The sequence below is a fragment of the Oncorhynchus gorbuscha genome, linkage group LG24 (genome assembly GCF_021184085.1).
Source record: "Oncorhynchus gorbuscha isolate QuinsamMale2020 ecotype Even-year linkage group LG24, OgorEven_v1.0, whole genome shotgun sequence".
Classification (NCBI taxonomy): Eukaryota; Metazoa; Chordata; class Actinopteri; order Salmoniformes; family Salmonidae; genus Oncorhynchus; species Oncorhynchus gorbuscha.
The window spans coordinates 45,614,957-45,635,986 of record NC_060196.1 but is presented as its reverse complement, the minus strand read 5'-3'; the positions used below and the strand labels follow the sequence as shown (position 1 = coordinate 45,635,986).

General features: G+C 44.0%; 2 protein-coding genes across 5 annotated transcripts in view; both read right to left on the bottom strand.

The window, feature by feature from the left end:
• Window positions 1-2: 2 nt before the first annotated feature.
• Window positions 3-4,465, bottom strand: LOC124012254 (armadillo-like helical domain-containing protein 2). Its single transcript, XM_046325727.1, has 3 exons — window positions 4,267-4,465; window positions 612-793; window positions 3-284 (listed from the first exon to the last, which is right to left on the bottom strand). The coding sequence occupies exons 1-3, from the start codon at window positions 4,463-4,465 to the stop codon at window positions 3-5; spliced, it is 663 nt and encodes a 220-aa protein (XP_046181683.1).
• Window positions 4,466-10,244: 5,779 nt separating this feature from the next.
• LOC124012345 (rho family-interacting cell polarization regulator 2-like) overlaps window positions 10,245-21,030 on the bottom strand; it is a 98,602-nt gene continuing 87,816 nt past the window's right edge. For all 4 annotated transcript variants that reach the window (XM_046325848.1, XM_046325850.1, XM_046325851.1 and 1 more), the window contains exons 16-23: window positions 16,827-16,995; window positions 16,333-16,465; window positions 16,028-16,192; window positions 14,587-14,751; window positions 14,041-14,243; window positions 13,809-13,892; window positions 13,052-13,142; window positions 10,245-12,943 (exon numbers count right to left, since the gene is read on the bottom strand). In XM_046325848.1, coding sequence (XP_046181804.1) covers window positions 12,843-12,943; window positions 13,052-13,142; window positions 13,809-13,892; window positions 14,041-14,243; window positions 14,587-14,751; window positions 16,028-16,192; window positions 16,333-16,465; window positions 16,827-16,995 — 1,111 coding nt within the window. In that variant the 3' untranslated portion in view covers window positions 10,245-12,842. The remainder of the gene's footprint in view (window positions 12,944-13,051; window positions 13,143-13,808; window positions 13,893-14,040; window positions 14,244-14,586; window positions 14,752-16,027; window positions 16,193-16,332; window positions 16,466-16,826; window positions 16,996-21,030) is intronic.

The window sequence follows — 21,030 nt, the reverse complement described above, 5'->3', positions numbered from 1 at the left end:
GCTTAAGAGCCATCGTTTTGCACTGTAACCTGTCCTGCGCCTATTGCTGTAACAACCTGTGGTGCCCAGAACCCTAGCATGCAGAGCAGTTCCCTGGCGTAGTTCTTCGGCCAGCCGTACCAGTCCTGTCCCTCCAGAGCCTCTAGGGTCAGCCTCAGGCTCTGTGACCCCACCAAGGTGCGTATAACTGGGATGTTGTTACAACACAGGATGTTGAGCAAGTAGCAGCTCCACATTTTAGCCTTTGTGGATAGAGACAGTGGGCAGGTGGGGTCCATCAGCTCCTGTAGGTGAAGATTGCGTACTAAATTGTCGGACCAATTTTGGCTTGGAATTTTATGCAAAATTATATTTTATGGCTACAGTGCCTTGCTCAAGGCCACAATGGCAGGTGACCATCTATAGCCAGAGGTAACTGCTGTCCCTTCCTGCTGCTCTAACCTCCAGGCCCTTTAAATGCCAACTCTACCACAATGCCACTGCATTTCATTGTTCTTCTCTAATCAAGGACTGCTTTAGACCTGGGACACCAGCTGGGTGCAATGAATTATCAGAACAGAACCAACAGGCTCTGGACCTCATAGGGTAAGTGTTGAATAACCTTTCTCTACCTGTAGTGTGGAGTAGAGGCCTATTGAGTGGGCCTGCTTCTGGTTGGTCAAGTGGACATAACAGACACCAGACAGCCCCTCTAGCACAGAGATCCTCTGGTCATCTGACAGGCTGTGCTGCTTGAGGAAGTCTGCCATGGCTGGCATGTACTCTGCAGCACAGGTTGCTGCTGCATAGCCACCTGGGGAAGTGGTTTAATACTTTTCAGAGGCAAAGTACTTCTTTTGGGGTGTATCTACTTTCAGTAGCTACATATCAAACATTGACAAACGATGGCTTTGCAATGTGCCCTGATTTCACAAGACAATTAATATAATCTTGGAATTAATTTGAGCAGTGCAGTGGTACCAAACATGCATTTAGCTGCTTTCATGTAATTTATCAATTTAATTTAATTAGCATACAGGGACCAAAACAGTCCATTGTGTAAGTATGCCCCAACAGGTCAAATTAGCCCACAGGAGTTATACCTCACCACGACAATTTTGCGCAATTGGATGTCAACATTTAGCAGAGGCTGTTATCCAGAGTGACTTACATGAGCAATTAGGGTTAAAGGGTGTAACTAAACTCCAAATTCAGCCTCTGCCCATCCCATTCTGGTGAAGTTGTGGGTGGGTGAAATTGCTGACATCCGATGTAATTCAAATCCCCAATGAGGTGCAAAAATGATGCTAAATGTAGACTTGCATATTGCAAAATTGTGTTGGGAAGGAAAGTGCAATCACCTTAAATGAAGATTAGGGGCTCAGTTCAATCCAACCTGCATTTCAGTATTTACACAGTAGCTCTTTTTCCAATGGTCAAATTAACTGGGTACCTTTAGCTCATGTGGGTTTAGAATTCTCAACCATTGAACTATGAGCCACCTGTGGTGACATACTACACTAAAAATCAGTCATAGCACTTGGGTAAAAAAATACAATGGGTTGGCATGACCACCATTGTCTATTTCTTGTTACAGTGGATGTAGCTACAAATATATAAAACTTATAATCCCAATAGCCTACGTGGTTTATATTCTTTGAAGGCATGAATGAAACTAAGCAAAAAAAAATGTAAATTTGGTCATGCAGAAATGACCTTACTGCTTTTTGAATTGTCAGTCTAGTCAAGCAGCCTGAGTCAAGGAAGCATCTTGCACAAACTCAGTAAAAAAAAAAAACATCCCTTTTTCAGGACCCTGTCTTTCAAAGAGAATTCGCAAAAATCCAAATAACTTCACAATCTTCATTGTAAAGGGTTTAAACACTGTTTCCCATGGCTGTTCAATGAACCATAAACAATTAATGAACATGCAGCTGTAGAACGGTCATTAAGACACTAACAGCTTACAGACAGTAGTTAATTAATGTTACAGTTATGAAAACTTAAGCCTCTAGTGTCCTTTCTATTGACACTGGAAAAACACCAAAAGAAAGATGCCCAGGGTCACTGCTTATCTGTGTGAATGTGCCTTAGGCATGCTGCAAGGAGGCATGAGGACTGCAGATGTGGCCAGGACAATAAATTGCTATGTCCATACTGTGAGACGCCTAAGACAGCGAGACATGGTGGATAGCTGATCGTCCTCGCAGTGGCAGACCACGTGTAACAACACCTGCACAGTATCGGTACATCTGAACATCACACCTGCGGGACAGGTACAGGATGGCAACAACTGCCCGAGTTACACCAGGAACGCACAATCCCTCCATCAGTGCTCAGACTGTCCGCAATAGGCTGAGAGAGGCTAGACTGAGGGCTTGTAGGCCTTTTGTAAGCCAGGTCCTCACCAGACATCACCGGCAACAATGTCGCCTATGGGCACAAACCCACAGTCGCTGGACCAGACAGGACTGGCAAAAAGTGCTCTTCTCTGACGTGTCGCGGTTTTGTCTCACCAGGGGTGATGGTCAGATTCGCATTTATCGTCAAAGGAATGAGTGTTACACCGAGGCCTGTACTCTGGTACGGGATTGATTTGGAGGTGGAGGGTCTATCATGGTCTGGGGCGGTGTGTCACAGCATCATTGGACTGAGCTTGTTGTCATTGCAGGCAATCTCAACGCTGTGCTTTACAGGGAAGACATCCTCCCTCATGTGGTACCCTTCCTGCAGTCTCATCCTGGCATGACCCTCCAGCATGACAATGCCACCAGCCATACTGCTCGTTCTGTGGGTGACTTCTGCAAGACAGGAATGTTAAGTGTTCTGCCATGGCCAGCGAAGAGCCCGGATTGCAATCCCATTGAGCAATCCCACCTGTTGGATCGGAGGGTGAGGACAAGGGCCATTCCCCCAGAAATGTCAGGGATCTTGCAGGTGCCTTGGTGGAAGAGTGGGGTAACATTTCACAGCAAGAACTGGCAAATATGGGGCAGTCTACGAGGAGGAGATGCACTGCAGTACTTAATACAGCTGGTGGCCACACCAGCTACTGAGAATGTTACTTTTGGTTTTGACCCCCCCCCTCCCTTTTGATCAGGGTCACAACTTGTTCAGTTTGTCTGTTGTTGAATTTTATGTTCATACATGTTAACTTTGCTGAAAATAAACAAGGTGAACAGTGAGAGGACGTTTCTTTTTTTGCAGTGTTAGAGGAAAGCTCATAAAATTGTCACTGTTTTCTCTGCGACTGCACAGCAAGCGGCACCGGAGCGCCAAGTCTAGGACCAAAAGGTTCCTCAACAGCTTCTATCCCCAAGCCGTAAGACTGCTGAACATTTAATAAAATCACCACTGGACAATTACGTTGACCCCCCCAGCCTGTAACCCCGCACACTGACTTGGTACCGGTGCCCCCTGTATATAACCTTGTTATTCTTATTGTGTTACATTTTGTTATTACTTTTTATTTGAAAGTACTTGGTAAATCTTTTCTTGGCCTGGACTGTTGGTTAAAGGCTTGTAAGTAAGCATTTCACAGTAACGTCTGTATTCAGCACGTGTGTCAAAGTTTGATTTGACCTTGAGCATAATTGCATCGACAGATTTTTCACCTAGGCGGCTCTGGGATTCGAACCCGCAACATTTCGGCTATTGGCCCAAAGCTCTTAACCTCTAGGCTACCTGCCACCAGAAAACATTCCATAATACTGTTTACACAGAGCTCCCGTAGGATGGTTATCATTTGTGTTAAAACAATAGATTATATTGTCAAGGTGACCTTTGTAGCCTCTGCTACAGTACGAAAAGTGTTGATTAAGGGGTTTCTCCAACTTGATTCCTGCAGAGCTACTATCCTGTAGGTTTTAGCTCCAACCCTAATCTAGCGCACTTATAATATAATAATAATATATGCCATTTAGCAGACGCTTTTATCCAAAGCGACTTACAGTCATGTGTGCATACATTCTACGAATGGGTGGTCCCGGGGATTGAACCCACTACCCTGGCGTTACAAGCGCCATGCTTTACCAACTGAGCTACAGAAGGACTTGACTCTAATATAATTATCTAATTGATATGCTGAATCTGGTTAGTTATGACTGAGGTTTCTGTGAACCTACAGGAGTGTAGCTCTCCAGAAACAGAGTTGGAGAGCCCTGAGATACACCTATTCAGTGATTGCAGGTTTCTTCTCTTTATTTCAATCAATATAGTTTACTACTTTACAAAGTGTTGAATAAGGTTTAAGCATTAAGCACACCCGTTTCTTATACTACACTATACCTGTGTATCCCAGTAGGCCAATGTTGTGGACTGCCAGTATTCTATTCTCCAGAGGCAGTTCTGTGTTCTGAATGTCCTGGCCTGCTAGTCTAATCTTCTTATAGTGCAGTTTCTTATTGCCTTCATCAGACCCCTCATCATTGGGAAACAGGTAGTTTTTGATATGGTTGCTGTAAAATAATGCAATTCGCTGAAACATGGTGTCAGTTTTCCTCTGTGTTCAGCTGAATGTGTGTGGATCGGAATGCTTGAGATGGAATACAAAATTATCTTACCATTGTGATGCATCTACATTCTTTATGCAAGTAGAATTACTTCAGCGATATCCATAGACACGGATAGTTCTTTCTCTATGGAAATACCAATCACACAAGCACACAACTTTCTGCTGGTTTATGTAGGCTGATAATCCCTGTCTGAACACAACTTTTTTCTCTTGTTAGAACACTTTGTAAAGTCTGCTAGTTAAGTTTCCCAACTCTAGTCCTCGAGTACCCCGAACTGTACACATTTTCATTGTAGCCCTGGACAAACATGCCTGATTCAACTCATCAAGTGCTTGATAAGTTGAATCAGGCATGCTTGTCTGGGGCTACAACGAAAATGTGTGCTGTTGGGGGTACTCGAGGACTGGAGTTGGGAAACTGAGCTAGAGGATGAGTGTGTACTTTCCCACAGCCACTTAACCTTCCAGCAGTGACATACTCATCACACTGTCATCTCTCCTCTTTGTCCTTTTAGCCCTGTTTACACCTGGTGGTAACATGCGTCCTGTGTCCTGAGCGTGTCCACATTTTAGACGGGTGTATTGTAGATGATTTTCAAATAACTTGTGTTCGGTGGAGTGCTTGTTATTAACTAAAATAAATCCCAAAACTTTGGCAGCCAGAAAATGATGTTAATATGATAGGGATGATATACTAAACCTTGCAGAGAGCAAATCCAACTGACAATCTCCTAAAGTATTGGAACCAAGACTTAACAATAACTGATGTAGGCACAAGGTGGAAGGAAAGTTTAACCATAACTAATGAAATTACAGTTAACAAATGTATCCAGTAGAAACTAATGAGTATAATTTATATATATTTTAAATGTATTTAACTAGGCAAGTCGGGTGTAAACAGGGCTAAAAGGACAAAGAGGAGAGGTGACAGTGTGAGTATGTCACTGCTGGAAGGTTAAGAGGCTGTGGGAAAGTACACACATCCTCTAGCTCAGTGTTTCCCAACCCCAGTCCTCCAGTACCCACCAGTGGGGTGAGGGGCATTCTTCTTACCAAATCACATGACTTTTGTTTCAGAGGTGTTCAGAACAGGGTTAAGAGCAGAGAATGTTTTGTTGCAGAGCGTTTATCACAACATCCAGGGAGGGGCCAGCTGAGTATAAAACTAATCTTTGTTGATGTAAATTTAGATCGTGGGGCCTAGGATCAAGCCTTGGGGTACTCCGTTGGTGACGGGCAGTGACTGAGTCAGTAGATGTTCTGACTTTCTATACACTGCACTCTTTGAGAGAGGTAGTTAGCAAACCAGGCCAAAGACCCCTCAGCGACACCAATATTAAATAGCCAGTCCTCAAGAATGTAATGGTCTACCGTAATCAAAAGCTTTGGCCAAGTCAATAAAAATAGCAGCACAACATTACTTAGAATCAATGGCAATTGTGAAATCATTGAGAACCTTTAAGGTTGCAGTGACAAACAGACTGCATACCAGAGAGAATACTATAGACATCAAGAAAACAAGTCAGTTGATTATTGACAAGTTTTTCCAACACTTTTGATTAACGGCAAAATAGAGAGTCCTATAACAGTTAGGATCAATTTGATCTCCCCCGTTAAATAAAGGATGCACCATTGCTGCCTTCCAACCAATGGGAATCACCCCAGAGAGGAGCGAATGTCAGAGACAGGCTTGGCGATGATAGGGGCAGTAACCTTAAAGAAGGGTTTAAACCATCTGACCCAGATGGTTTAAGGAACTCCTTTAGCACCTCTGACTCAGTGACCACCTGCAGGGAGAAACTTTAACGCTGCCAGGGCAATAGAGGGAGGAGCAGCGGGGGATAGTCGCATTAGCAGGGGTGGGAGATGAGGAAATGTTGGACAGGCAAGGAGGCATGGCTGAGTTAAATATGAAGCCTGTCTTAATGAAGTGGTGATTAAAGAGCTCAGCCGTGTGCTTCTTGTCAGTAACAACCACATCAACATTAAAGGACATGGGTAGCTGTGTGGAGGGTTTATTCTCCAGGTCTGTAACCGTTTTCCAGAACTTCTTGGGGTTAGACCCACAGAGAGAGAACTGCTCCTTAAGTAACTAACTTTGGCCTTCCGGATAGCCTGAGCGCACTTATTTCTCATTTGCGTGAAAGAGAGCCAGCCAGCCTGAGTATGCGTGGGCTGAGCCATTCACCAAATTCAATTCTTGAAGTGGAGTAACTCTGCAAGGTCACAGTTGAACCAGGAGCTGAACCTGTTTTTAATGATCATTTTCTTTATGGGGGTGTGTTTGTTTACAATACCACTGAAAATATCAAAAAGGTCCAAGTGTCTTCAACAGAGGGGATCATGCTAATTGTATACCAATTTAGAGGCCAGGCCATAAAGGAAGGCTTGCTCATTAAAGTTTTTTTTGCAAGTGTCTGACAAATCAGGACAGGTCGTTTCACTGAGCAGCCAATACAAACACAGGCTGTAAAACAGTCATCACTAAGGTCATTACAGAAAACACCAGACTGATACCTATCAGGATTATTTGTGAGGGTAACATTGAGGAGAGTCACCTTTTCTGGGTGTTTGGAGTCCCACCTTGGGATTGGGGATAATCTGAGAAACATTTAGGGAGTCCCATTGCTTTAGTACTTGGTCAGATGGTTTAAGCATGTCCCAGTTTAGGTCACCTAGCAGGACAAATTCAGACTTAGTATAAGGGGCCAGGAGAGAGCGTAGGGCAGTTCGGGTACAGGCCGGTGCTGATGGACGATAACACCCAGCAACAGCCAACAAATAGCTATTTTAAAATGTAATGCTTAAAACCAGCAAATCAAATTGTTTGGGGACAGACTTGGTGGAGACAACCGAGCACGGAAGGTGATCCATGGTAAAAATTGCCACTTCCCCACCTTTGGAAGATCTGTCTTGCCGAAAAAGGTTATAACCAGAAAGGTTAACATCAGTATTCAAAACACTCTTCCTTAACCACGTCTCAGTAATGACCAACACATCTGGATTGGAGCTGTGAACCCACTCTTTCACACTTGATCCATTTTAGGTAATAAGCTTCTAGTGTTAATGTGCAGAAAACCCAGGCTTTTACGAGAGCAGAAATCAGTGAAGCAGATATCAGAGCACAAGTCAGAATTGGGGTTAGCAACTGTAGATGATGGGCCATGGTGTACATGCACATTTCCAGACATCAGCATTAATACAATCAAGGCACGGCAGAGGACAGGAAGAGCTCTGCAGTGTTGATTTATGACATTTGAATGTGCATTAGATGGCAACAAGATCATATTGTACAGCAATTTCATCAGGTAACATCAATACAAAGCCGGCAAGAGGTGGTTGGAATAGGATGGGAGGCCAAAAGTATTTGCAACCAATAGAGAGTCAGAGCACCAAGTGTGGGAACAAACAGCCTGTCCTACAGTTGGGTAAACAAGACAGTTCATAGTCAACAAAACATACAGGAGTCATGAGGCAAATAACAAAATATCAAAAAGCACCAAACAATAATGACTTGGGGCTTGCCCCAACTGTGTGAGTGCTGTAGGCAAGCAAAAGCGGGAGAGAAGGGTAAGTGTGGTGGGGTACCTGTACAGGACAGCGGGAGTCAGGCCAGGGCAGATGGTGAACAGATCAGCAGATCACAATTCATGCAGCAGGCAATAGGAGTAGGTGTCACACCCTCTTGGGATAAAACATTTTTATCTCTGGAGGCAGATGATCTCTGAACAGCTGGTTTCGACTTTTGGCAAGTCGGTTAGGACATCTACTTTGTGCATCACACAAGTCATTTTTCCAACAATTGTTTACAGACAAATTATTTCACTTATAATTCAGTGTATCACAACTCCAGTGGGTCAGAAGTTTACATACACTAAGTTGACTGTGCCTTTAAACAGCATGGACAATTCCAGAAAATGATGTCATGACTTTACAAGCTTCTGATAGGCTAATTGGCATTTGAGTCAATTGGAGGTATACTTGTGGATGTATTTCAAGGCCTACCTTCAAACTCAGTGCCTCCTTGCTTGACATCATGGCAATTTCCAAACGCCTGAAGGTACCACATTCATCTGTACAAACAATAGTACGCAAGTATAAACACCATGGGACCACGCAGCCGTCATGCCGCTCAGGAAGGAAACGCGTTCTGTCTCCTAGAGATGAACGTAATTTGGTGCGAAAAGTGCAATCAATCCCAGAACAACAGCAAAGGACTTTGTGAAGATGCTGGAGGAAACGTGTTAAAGTATCTATGTCCACAGTAAAACGAGTCCAATATCGACATAACCTGAAAGGCTTCTCAGCAGGGAAGAAGCTACTGCTCCAAAACACCATGAAAAAGCCAGACTACTGTTTGCATCTGCACATGGGGACAAAGATTATACTTTTTGGAGAAATATCCTCTGGTCTGATGAAACAAAAATGAACTGTTTAGCCATAATGACCATTATGTTTGGAGGAAAAAGGGGGAGTATTTCAAGCCGAAGAACACCATCCCAACCTTGAAGTACGGGGGTGGCAGCATCATGTTGTGGGGGTGCTTTGCAGCAGGAGGGACTGGTGCACTTCACAAAATAGATGGCATCATGAGGGAGGAAAATTATGTTGATATATTGAAGCAATAGCAAAAGACATCAGTCAGGAGGTTAAAGCTTGGTCGCAAATGGGTCTTCCAAATGGACAATGACCCAAAGCATACTTCCAAAGTTGTGTCAAAATGGCTTAAGGAAACAAAGTCAAGGTATTGGAGTGGCCATCACAAAGCCCTGACCTTTGTGATGGCCCCACCCCACAGAACATTTGTGGGCAGAGCTGAAAAAGTGTGTATGAGCAAGGAGACCTACAAACCTGACTCAGTTACACCAGCTCTGTCAGGAGGAATGGGTCAAAATTCACCCAACTTATTGTGGGAAGCTTGTAGACGGCTACCTGAAACGTTTGACCCAAATTAAACAATTTAAAGGTAATGCTACCAAACACGAATTGAGTGTATGTAAACTTCTGACCCACTGGGAATGTGATGAAAGAAATTAAAGCTGAAATAAATAATTCTCTCTACTATTATTCTGACATTTCACATTCTTAAAATAAAGTGGTGATCCTAACTGACCTAAGACAGGGAATTTTTACTCTGATTAAATGTCAGGAATTGTGAAAAACGGAGTTTAAATGTATTTGGCTAAGATGTATGTAAACCTCCGACTTCAACTGTATGACAATGTAAACATACTTTTATTCCGCCTGTCTGCATATTTTAAGACAAGACATATGGGGGTGTTGTGAGATACCCGATGGGCTGGACAATTCTCTTCTCATAACTCATCTTGAAAAAATGTATTAAAAAAAAACATGGAAGTCTATTAATCCCCCATCGTTGACACTTTAAATATTCTAATAGCATGGTCAACTGAGAAAAACAAATTGGTCCGATTTAAGGCCAAGTGGCAAACAATGTAGGCAGTAGAGATGGGAGAGTGAGCATGCTGGGCTGGGCAGACGCTCGGGAGGCAGCAGTCTAAGGCACTGCATCTCAGTGCAAGAGGCATCACTACAGACCCTGGTTCAATTCCAGGCTGTGTCACAACCGGCCGTGATTGGGAGTCCCCTTGGGATTGGCTCGTCTTGATCAGGTCACGTAAAACACATGCAAAGTGGCCCTATTTTAAGAAAAGGCATCGGCAAGATTACAACCTGTGGACTTCTGATCCATATCCCATGTATCTCCAATAAATTAAACAATCGGACAACATTTTCAGAATTATGCAAAAATAAACTTTATTGCCACTTTCATTGAGCAGGAGAAATACTGTAAACCAATAGGAGAAAATAATGTAATGCAGTCTACTGAAGCTATGTGACATGACCTTTGTGTGCTTTCTGTTCAATTCCAAGGTTTACCATAATGTAAAGATATAATGCAAATCATGTGTGGTTATATAAAATATGATGAATATTAAACAACGTTGAATTATTTGATTTACGTCTTTAATCTGATGACTTGGATTTGAATTGAAGCAAAATGTCAATTCACAACACTGGTCATGTTTAGTAGAAAGAAAGAGGCCTCGTGGAGAGAAAAAACAACAAGGATGTTGTTAGAATTAGTCCTTGAAGTAACTAGTATCATCTTACTAAAATACTGTAATGTTATTCACATCATGGGAGAAACAGGCATTGTTACTCAATATAGACCATGTTCAGCGAACACAAGGCCACTTTGACATAGAAAAACAAAAAGCTTCAATTTGAACGACTCACACTTACAGCTTTAATATACAAAAGAAAAAAAGTAACATTATCACACATATTACTGCCTTAACTACACCTATTTCATCGCTATGGCTTTTGGAGAGTGTGCAATTAGTTAGAACCCGATGCAATGTCGCAGGATTGGGATGATCATTTAGATAACATTGATTCATATTGTTGTGCTTTTCAGGTGAGTCTGGGTGTAGAGGCCAGGTTGCAGATAGGTTCAGAATTCATTCTTACAAAAGATGATCTTCTTAAATTCAGGCTTTACTTTGGTTATGAGTCACTTGCGTAATAAAGTAACATTCTCTAATATCTACTGTCCCATTTGGACCAAAGCTATATGATATTGGCAAATCCTCTCCAAATAATAATCAGCCAGTCATTCTACTTAAAGGCAGAATCCACTTAAACAGCTTTTTGGTATTTGTTTTCATTAGTCTACTATTGATACTCTCCCAAAATATAGTTTTTGAGTGGGTTTTCCTTTAAACGCATAAACAAATTCCAAAAGAGCTAAACAAATTCACATTTTGAGTTACATTTTATGTAAGCAAGATCATTCCCAAAATGAATTTGAGGCCAATATTTGAAATGTCAACCAGAAGCAGAAAGAAACTATTTGACTAGTATTCTGCTCTCTGCATTCTGCTCTCTGCATTCTGCTCTCTGCATTCTGCTCTCTGCATTCTGCTCTCTGCATTCTGCTCTCTGCATTCTGCTCTCTGCATTCTGCTCTCTGCATTCTGCTCTCTGCATTCTGCTCTCTGCATTCTGCTCTCTGCATTCTGCTCTCTGCATTCTACTCTCTGCATTCTACTCTCTGCATTCTACTCTCTGCATTCTACTCGCTTACTCAAAAAAGTACATGCAAATTAAAGAATATTAGAATCCAAAATGTGACGTGTAAATAAGAAAATAAATTAGTTTGAGAAACAAACAAGTTTTGTTGTCGTGGCAAAGAAGCCACGGACTCAGTAGTATAGTTACAATAGGCATAAGAAGCTATACGGAGCACTATAGCCTCGGCAACATCCCAACTTATACAAACCCCTTGGTTCTGATCTGTACCGCTATGGAGCAGTTACGTTCTCATTTCTCACTAACATTACCTAACTAACACATACTCCTAGACTGCATTAGTACCAATAGGATTAAAAGAGCAGTACATGTAGTAATGGGCACATGCATGGAGGCAAACCTGCTTCCAAAACAATAGATTCTGATCAATCTCCTCCAGTAGCTTAAACAACTGATCTCAAATCAGTTCCCAGCAAGCAGACATTCAATCACACTCTGAATGCAGATCCCAGGCATGTGTGGGTAGAAGAGTTTGTTAAGCAGTCCAAGTATATAATTATCTCCACGTTGTGCATGTTGATGAAGTGAGGACATTGCTGGCCGGTAAGACACCGTCTTCCTCTTTTTGCATGTTGATGACGTGAGATTGCGAACATTGCTTAACTACCTCCTCCTGAGCAACCTGAATCTGTCTTCTGACTTCTCATCCATGACACACTCTGACAGAAAGTGTTCAAACTGTCTGTAAAATCCCTGAAACTCAACGGTGCATATCAGAAAAACACCAACTCAATCCATTTCGATGCGTCACTCATTATCACACAGAGTTTAATGCTGTGCTATGGTATTTACATGCCTGCCACAGTGCAATTCCAAAGTACAAATAGCCGTCGACTAATGTGAACGTCACTTACTAAAACAAATAATTAATAGCAGTTATATAAAGCAATCATAACTGTGATACTGATAATAACAATGTCAAACACAACCGTGATAATAAGATTCATAATAATAGTTATGATAGTAAATAGGCTCTGTCTGTGCAGTGAGAGATTGCTTAATAGTGGTGGTCAGTGGACAGCTAGGATTTAGACCAGTCTGTTGAGAAGGATGAGACATGTGGCCCTTTGATGATGAGTTGGACTCCTCTGCTTTGATCAGGCCCCTCCCCCTAGCTGTGTCCATTCAAATGTTCAGGCGCAGTGGAGGGAGGCCAGGACAGGTTGTTCTGTTGGGGGGGAGGGGGTTGTCCCCCTCCTGTGGTTATGATGCTCCTAGGTTAAGTTAATTAGACCTAGAAGGCGGTGGTGACAGCGGTCCCTCGCCGTGTCCCCAGTTGTACCAGCTCCCTGGGCACCGTGTCCAGCTGCTCATACGCCAGACGCCCCTCCTCTCCTGGGGACCGTCATCGGCAGAAGAAGAAAGAGAAGGAGATGTTAGACCTCGACCATTTGAAAATGGATCAAGGTTCACTAAAACAGACATTGTTTGTCAACCACTCACCCAAGGTGAGCAGGGTTTCTATGGCAATGTGGTGAAGCTCCTCGTCTGCCGAGTCACACAGCAACACCACCGCTCGAATACTCTCTACCGCCTGACAGAGAGAAGAACAGGTGCACTTCATAACCGGTACGTTGATGAAAGGAGACTAAGCCACTGAAGAAGTTCATAAGGAATGTCAAGCTCTTGCAGGGAGACATAATGAATATGAATTACTTGATTAATAAATCAATCTTACTAAGACCAGGAACATACAGACTGGTTAAACTTCACTTTATCTTCCATGGAAATGGAATATTGCGAGGCTTCCCGGGTGGTGCAGTGGTCTAGGGCACTGCATCGCAACACTAGCTGTGCCAGGCTCTGTCGCAGCCGGCCGCGACGCAAAATTGGCCTAGCGTCTTCCGGGTTAGGGAGGGTTTGGCCGGTAGGGATATCCTTGTCCTATATCCTTGATATCCTTGTCCTATATCCTTGATATACTTGGCCGGGCGCAGTGCACAGTGTTTCCTCCGACACATTGGTGCGGCTGGCTTCCGGGTTGGATGCGCACTGTGTTAAGAAGCAGTGCGGCTTGGTTGGGTTGTGTTTCGGAGGACTCATGGCTTTCGACCTTCGTCTCTCCCGAGCCCGTATGAGAGTTGTAGCAAAGAGACAAAATAGTAATTGCTAACAATTGGATACCACAAAATTGGGGAGAAAAGAGGGTAAAATGTAAAATAAAATAAATAACTAGAATATTGCAGTCAGATACACTGACCTGTAGACAACTGAGAGCAGCGCAGGCAGACCTTTGCGTTAGAACTCCCCCCTCCGACAAGGACTGTGTGTAGCAGTCCACCGCCTGTAAACACACACAGAAACTCAGTTCCCTGCCATAACACACCTGTCCTGTAATCCTGGCTGATTTAGTGAGTACCTTGACAAACAGTAGGGTTGATCCTTGACACTCACAGGCTAATAGAAACACCATTTCACACACACACACTGACCTTTGACCTAAAGGGTGTGTGAGAGGCAGCGGAAGTGATGTAGGCAGTTGCGGCCTTGCTGAGCTGGGGGTCTTTGTGGGAGAGGAGGGAGGCCAGGGCCCTGAGAGTCTGCAACTGGGGACACAGGCCGGTGTGTGACACCTCTTCTAATTCCTTTAGACAACGCTCCGAGTCGCCGCTGCTTAGGCCTTCCGCAAACACAGCTGAGGGATGGATAGCCATTCCAGTTTATTACATAATTAACTCACACGGGTACTTATAGCTACAAGCAAGTTTTGTTCAGCGGACCATGGAGCAAGTCGATGTTTGGACCCCTCAGTCGTCATCAGATCAGACCTCTAACTTGGGTTACTGACTGGTTCGACATTCCACACTACATCATTGTCTTGCCAAACAGCAAAATGTTAGTTAAAGCAAAACAGACTGGCACCTAGATTATAAACAACTCTGCCTCCAAGGAAATTAGTACACTAGGACCCCCAACAGATAAGGAGGGAGGCTAGTTACATGAATGCTGGTAGAAGGTGTGTTGGTCCTGAGCCTTACCCTCTCTAGCCACCTGCAGTAGGTGTTCCTTCATGTCCCCAACACTGTGCTCTGAGACGTAGCTGTGGAATTGGAACACTGTGAGGACGTCTTGGGACAGGGCCGAGGGAGGAGGGGAGGCCAGTTCACTCCTGTCCACCATCTCACTCACCACCAGCCAGATCACTGTGGATAGCCGAGAGGGAAGAGAGATACAGCTGTGTGAGATGTATACAGTGACAGTACAGACAGATGTGTGAGATGTATACAGTGACAGGACAGACAGCTGTGTGATATGTAAACAGTGACAGGACAGACAGCTGTGTGAGATGTATACAGTGACAGTACAGACAGCTGTGTGAGATGTATACAGTGACAGTACAGACAGCTGTGTGAGATGTATACAGTGACAGGACAGACAGCTGTGTGAGATGTATACAGTGATAGTACAGACAGCTGTGTGAGATGTATACAGTGACAGGACAGACAGCTGTGTGAGATGTATACAGTGACAGTACAGACAGCTGTGTGAGATGTATCCAGTGACAGGACAGACAGCTATGAGAGATGTATCCAGTGACAGGACAGACAGCTGTGTGAGATGTATCCAGTGACAGGACAGACAGCTGTGTGAGATGTATCCAGTGACAGGACAGACAGCTGTGTGAGATGTATACAGTGACAGTACAGACAGCTGTGTGAGATATATACAGTGACAGGACAGACAGCTGTGTGAGATGTAAACAGTGACAGGACAGACAACTGTGTGAGTTGTATCCAGTGACAGGACAGACAGCTGTGTGAGATGTATCCAGTGACAGGACAGACAGCTGTGTGAGATGTAAACAGTGACAGGATAGACAGCTGTGTGAGTTGTATCCAGTGACAGGACAGACAGCTGTGTGAGATGTATCCAGTGACAGGACAGACAGCTGTGTGAGTTGTATCCAGTGACAGGACAGACAGCTGTGTGAGATGTATACAGTGACAGGACAGACAGCTGTGTGAGATGTATCCAGTGACAGGACACTACACTATGGCAGGGTTCCCTAATTGGTGGTTTTATTTGGCCCACAAGTTTTACCAGCAAATTTTTTTTTTTACGGTATTCATTTTTTTAGCATTTTCATTGTTGGACATAAGACTGTAAAAACACCAGGAAATCAGCTCCAAGTGATTTTAACTTTGGAAATCTGTTCGCAAGTATTCCCATGCATGATAGAGACACGTGGTCATATGTGTAAGAAAGGTTTTAAATATTTATGTCTTAGTCAATTATTATCTCTGTTTGGGCTTCTTGCAGTCCTCAAATTATTTGTAATTATCCCACGGCTGAATCTAGCTGATGACCCCTGAACTATGGTGTAATCAATCAGATTACACTTTGTAAATGTTGGAAACAAATGGCTCCAAACACAAAACATTGTAAGACACAAACACACAGAGAGAAAGAGAGACCTACCTGTTTCAGCTGTGGTGTGTGGGTGCCTCTCCTGCAGTGGACTGGTGTAGCTGTGGTGCATGTGTTTAAGCACCCGGTCCAGCGTAGTGTGAAACTGTCCTCCAGAACCACTACACTCTGACCACAGAGCCATCAGCCCTGGCCGCTCTGCCAGCCCTGGGAGCACTGAGAGAGAGGAGGGAGGACATAGAGATTCATTATCTGACCTAGTTCCTTGCCTCAGAGAGGGAGTACAAAGTAGCCTCCATTATATTCATGTTTACTCAACTTACTCAAAAGTATCGAGAGAGAGTGAGAGAACCTACCGTCAGCAGCCGAGGTGATGCTCCCCAGGCATTCTGTGCTGATCTCTCCCAGTTCCTCTAGCAGCTGAGTCTGAGCTGAGAGCTTCTGGAGCTGGGCTCTACGCTGCCAAGGGCTCCCTCCACTGGACAGTAGCTGTCATTACACACAGAGATTGAGTTGGTGCGCACACAGTCTAGCCAAACCATGTAGTATTGTGTTAGTCTCCACTCTTCCATGCAGTCGCAGCCAATAAATGACAAGAGAACTTCCCGGCCACTCTTAGATCAATGCTAATTTCATTTTCTACATCTGCTCAAGACTGTAATTTGTTAGCATGACAGAGTCTAGTTTGTTATCAATTGGGAAAATGATGTTTGACATTTAAATTACAGGCAGCCAAATAGGAGGGCAGTGGATTTGACACATGCTTTGACTATAACAATATCATAAGAAAAACATTTCTCTATCATTTTCTAGATTTCCTCTGTGAGGGCACTGGAGCATGTTCATTCACCTGGATGAGATGATCGCAGTACTGCAGATGAATGACGATGGCCATGTCCAGATTCTCATTGCCAGTGGTGAGAGGCAGGGGGCTGCCGGCCACACTGTTGCCCACCCCGGTGTCCTCCGTCAGGGCTTCACTCAGGTGGCCCCTGGCCTCTGGGTGCTGGCCTCCAGGCCTGTTAGACAGACATGAGATACAGTCACCACCAGGGGGCAGCAGCAGAGTATAGAAATGGAATACAATCACTACTAAAACCATGAGAATATTACAGTATGTAAATCAGCCTGATATGTAATGCTAGAGTTAAATGCATTATGTTCCATCGTAATATAGAGGCTCTGGTACAGAATAGTATTTACTGTCTGACACTCAATACTGAACATGAGTAGCTGTTTAACACCCTACAATGTTTATCGAATTATACAAATTCTCTAGGATTGTGATCTGGACAGGAAGTGGGCACCCGAGACAGACAGAAAGAGACAGAATAAGAAGAGAGGAAAGAGAGATAGGAGAGGGACTTGGCCAGAGAGACACATAGGGCAGAAAAACAAACCGAGCCACGACACTGTTAGGCTGACAACAGCGATAACAATCACACCGCATAACGTGCATGACAGTCACAGCAACACATGACAAATAAAAAAAGGAGAGCCACACACTCTAGGAGCTCAGATGCAATAATTGAAGGACGTAATAACCAACGTTTCGACAGACAAGCTGTCTTCATCAGTGTATAATTCAGCAATAAGGCACGGTGCCTTATGGTGTGGTATACGGCCAATATACCACGGTTAAGGGCTGTTCTTAGGCATGACCACAAACCCCAAGTGCCTTATTGCTATTATAAACTGGTTACCAATGTAATTGGCACAATAAAAATACATGTTTTGTCATACCCGTGGTATACCACGGCTGTCAGCTAATCAGCATTCAGGGCTGAACCAGTTTATGATGACAAACACTGCGGGTCACTAGTTTATATAGTGTCAAAGGACACACACAGGTGTCTGTAATCATGGTGGGCTGTGGCCTGATATCATTGGTTGATTTATAGATATGAATAGAACATATAAAAAACAAATGGATATCATACATACAATTTAGCTAAATAAACCTACAAACATTACAATGATTAGTAGAATCACAAGAGACCAAGGGTCTTTAAATTAAACATCCAGGCAGCCTCTCGATTTATCAATACATTGTAGAGGTCACCCCCTCTCATAGGACGGGCGATGTGATGCCGATATAACGTAGGGACGAAATCAAGTGGTTTGCTTCTAAAAAGTGGCCCGCAGCTGTGTACATCAAGTGTTTACACGTTCTACGATGCCCTGAGATTCGTACTTTTGATTCGCGCTTCGTTTTACCCACATCATTTTTACCACAAGGACAAGCTATAAGATAAATAACTGCCTTAGTGGAGCACGTGATGACACCTTTGATTGGGTGTTGTTTCTCTGTTTGTGGGTGTATGAAGGATCTACATTTGTAAGTGCCATTGCATTGAGCGCAGACATTACACTTGTATTTTCCATCCGGTAGAGGCGTAAATAGGTGTTGTGCAGGGGTATATTGGAATGGTAAATCAGAGTTTACCAGTTGATCTCTGAGATTTATGCCCTGCAAGAATACGACCAAGGGAGGGTTCGAAAGCACATTACCAATACTGTCATCGGCTATTAGAATATGCTAATGTTTGTGAACGAGTCCATTAAATTATTCAGAGCACTTTGATTTTCTCAATGGCAGTATAAATCTGACCATTCTGTCAATCTGATTGTTTTTTGCAAATTATTTTTGTTTGACAGAATTGGCTGTAGGGCAAACTGTTTTTCAAGGGAAGCGGGTGACAGCTATCATCAACAAACTGTTACCATCAGTAGGTGTCCTGTTTTCAAGGGAAGCGGGTGACAGCTATCATCAACAAACTGTTACCATCAGTTGGTGTCCTGTTTTCAAGGGAAGCGGGTGACAGCTATCATCAACAAACTGTTACCATCAGTTGGTGTCCTGTTTTCAAGGGAAGCGGGTGACAGCTATCATCAACAAACTGTTACCATCAGTAGGTGTCCTGTTTTCAAGGGAAGCGGGTGACAGCTATCATCAACAAACTGTTACCATCAGTAGGTGTCCTGTTTTCAAGGGAAGCGGGTGACAGCTATCATCAACAAACTGTTACCATCAGTAGGTGTCCTGTTTTCAAGGGAAGCGGGTGACAGCTATCATCAACAAACTGTTACCATCAGTAGGTGTCCTGTTTTCAAGGGAAGCGGGTGACAGCTATCATCAACAAACTGTTACCATCAGTAGGTGTCCTGTTTTCAAGGGAAGCGGGTGACAGCTATCATCAACAAACTGTTACCATCAGTAGGTGTCCTGTTTTCAAGGGAAGCGGGTGACAGCTATCATCAACAAACTGTTACTATCAGTAGGTGTCCTGTTTTCAAGGGAAGCGGGTGACAGCTATCATCAACAAACTGTTACCATCAGTAGGTGTCCTGTTTTCAAGGGAAGCGGGTGACAGCTATCATCAACAAACTGTTACCATCAGTAGGTGTCCTGTTTTCAAGGGAAGCGGGTGACAGCTATCATCAACAAACTGTTACCATCAGTAGGTGTCCTGTTTTCAAGGGAAGCGGGTGACAGCTATCATCAACAAACTGTTACCATCAGTAGGTGTCCTGTTTTCAAGGGAAGCGGGTGACAGCTATCATCAACAAACTGTTACCATCAGTAGGTGTCCTGTTTTCAAGGGAAGCGGGTGACAGCTATCATCAACAAACTGTTACCATCAGTAGGTGTCCTGTTTTCAAGGGAAGCGGGTGACAGCTATCATCAACAAACTGTTACCATCAGTAGGTGTCCTGTTTTCAAGGGAAGCGGGTGACAGCTATCATCAACAAACTGTTACCATCAGTAGGTGTCCTGTTTTCAAGGGAAGCGGGTGACAGCTATCATCAACAAACTGTTACCATCAGTAGGTGTCCTGTTTTCAAGGGAAGCGGGTGACAGCTATCATCAACAAACTGTTACCATCAGTAGGTGTCCTGTTTTCAAGGGAAGCGGGTGACAGCTATCATCAACAAACTGTTACCATCAGTAGGTGTCCTGTTTTCAAGGGAAGCGGGTGACAGCTATCATCAACAAACTGTTACCATCAGTTGGTGTCCTGTTTTCAAGGGAAGCGGGTGACAGCTATCATCAACAAAAAGGTTACCATCAGTAGGTGTCCTGTTTTCAAGGGAAACGGGTGACAGCTATCATCAACAAACTGTTACCATCAGTAGGTGTCCTGTTTTCAAGGGAAGCGGGTGACAGCTATCATCAACAAACTGTTACCATCAGTAGGTGTCCTGTTTTCAAGGGAAGCGGGTGACAGCTATCATCAACAAACTGTTACCATCAGTTGGTGTCCTGTTTTCAAGGGAAGCGGGTGACAGCTATCATCAACAAACTGTTACCATCAGTAGGTGTCCTGTAAAGATCACTGTATGTTACATTATCCTCACACAAAAGATCAAGGAAACTGATTTGACGTGTGTCAGATTGCATAGTAAATCATACAAATTAACATAGTTATGAGCGATAGGATATCCCATAGCAGTACCCTTTGTCTGAATAAAGAAATCATTTACAAACATGAAATAGTTGTGTGTGAGTACTACTAGTCACAGCAACACAGACAGTCACAGACAGCAACAAGACAATAGTCTAACCCTAAAGAACCTACACCTGGCAGAGACTGCTAAGCTGACTACTGGACAGAGGCACAGGGCTAGAGAGACAAACAGGAGGGGAGGAGAGACAGATGGGGGGGTGAGAGAAATATATGGGGTGAGAGAAAGATAGGGGAGATAGACAGAAGGGGGGAGAAGGAGAGGGGAGAGACATAGGGGGCGAGAGAGGAGGAGAGACATAAGGGGCGAGAGAGGAGGAGAGACATAAGGGGCGAGAGAGGAGGAGAGACATAAGGGGCGAGAGAGGAGGAGAGACATAAGGGGCGAGAGAGGAGGAGAGACATAAGGGGCGAGACATAAGGGGCGAGAGAGGAGGAGACATAAGGGGCGACATAAGGGGCGAGAGAGGAGGAGAGACATAAGGGGCGAGACATAGGAGGGGGGCGAGAGAGGAGGAGAGACATAAGGGGCGAGAGAGGAGGAGAGACATAAGGGGCGAGAGAGGAGGAGAGACATAAGGGGCGAGA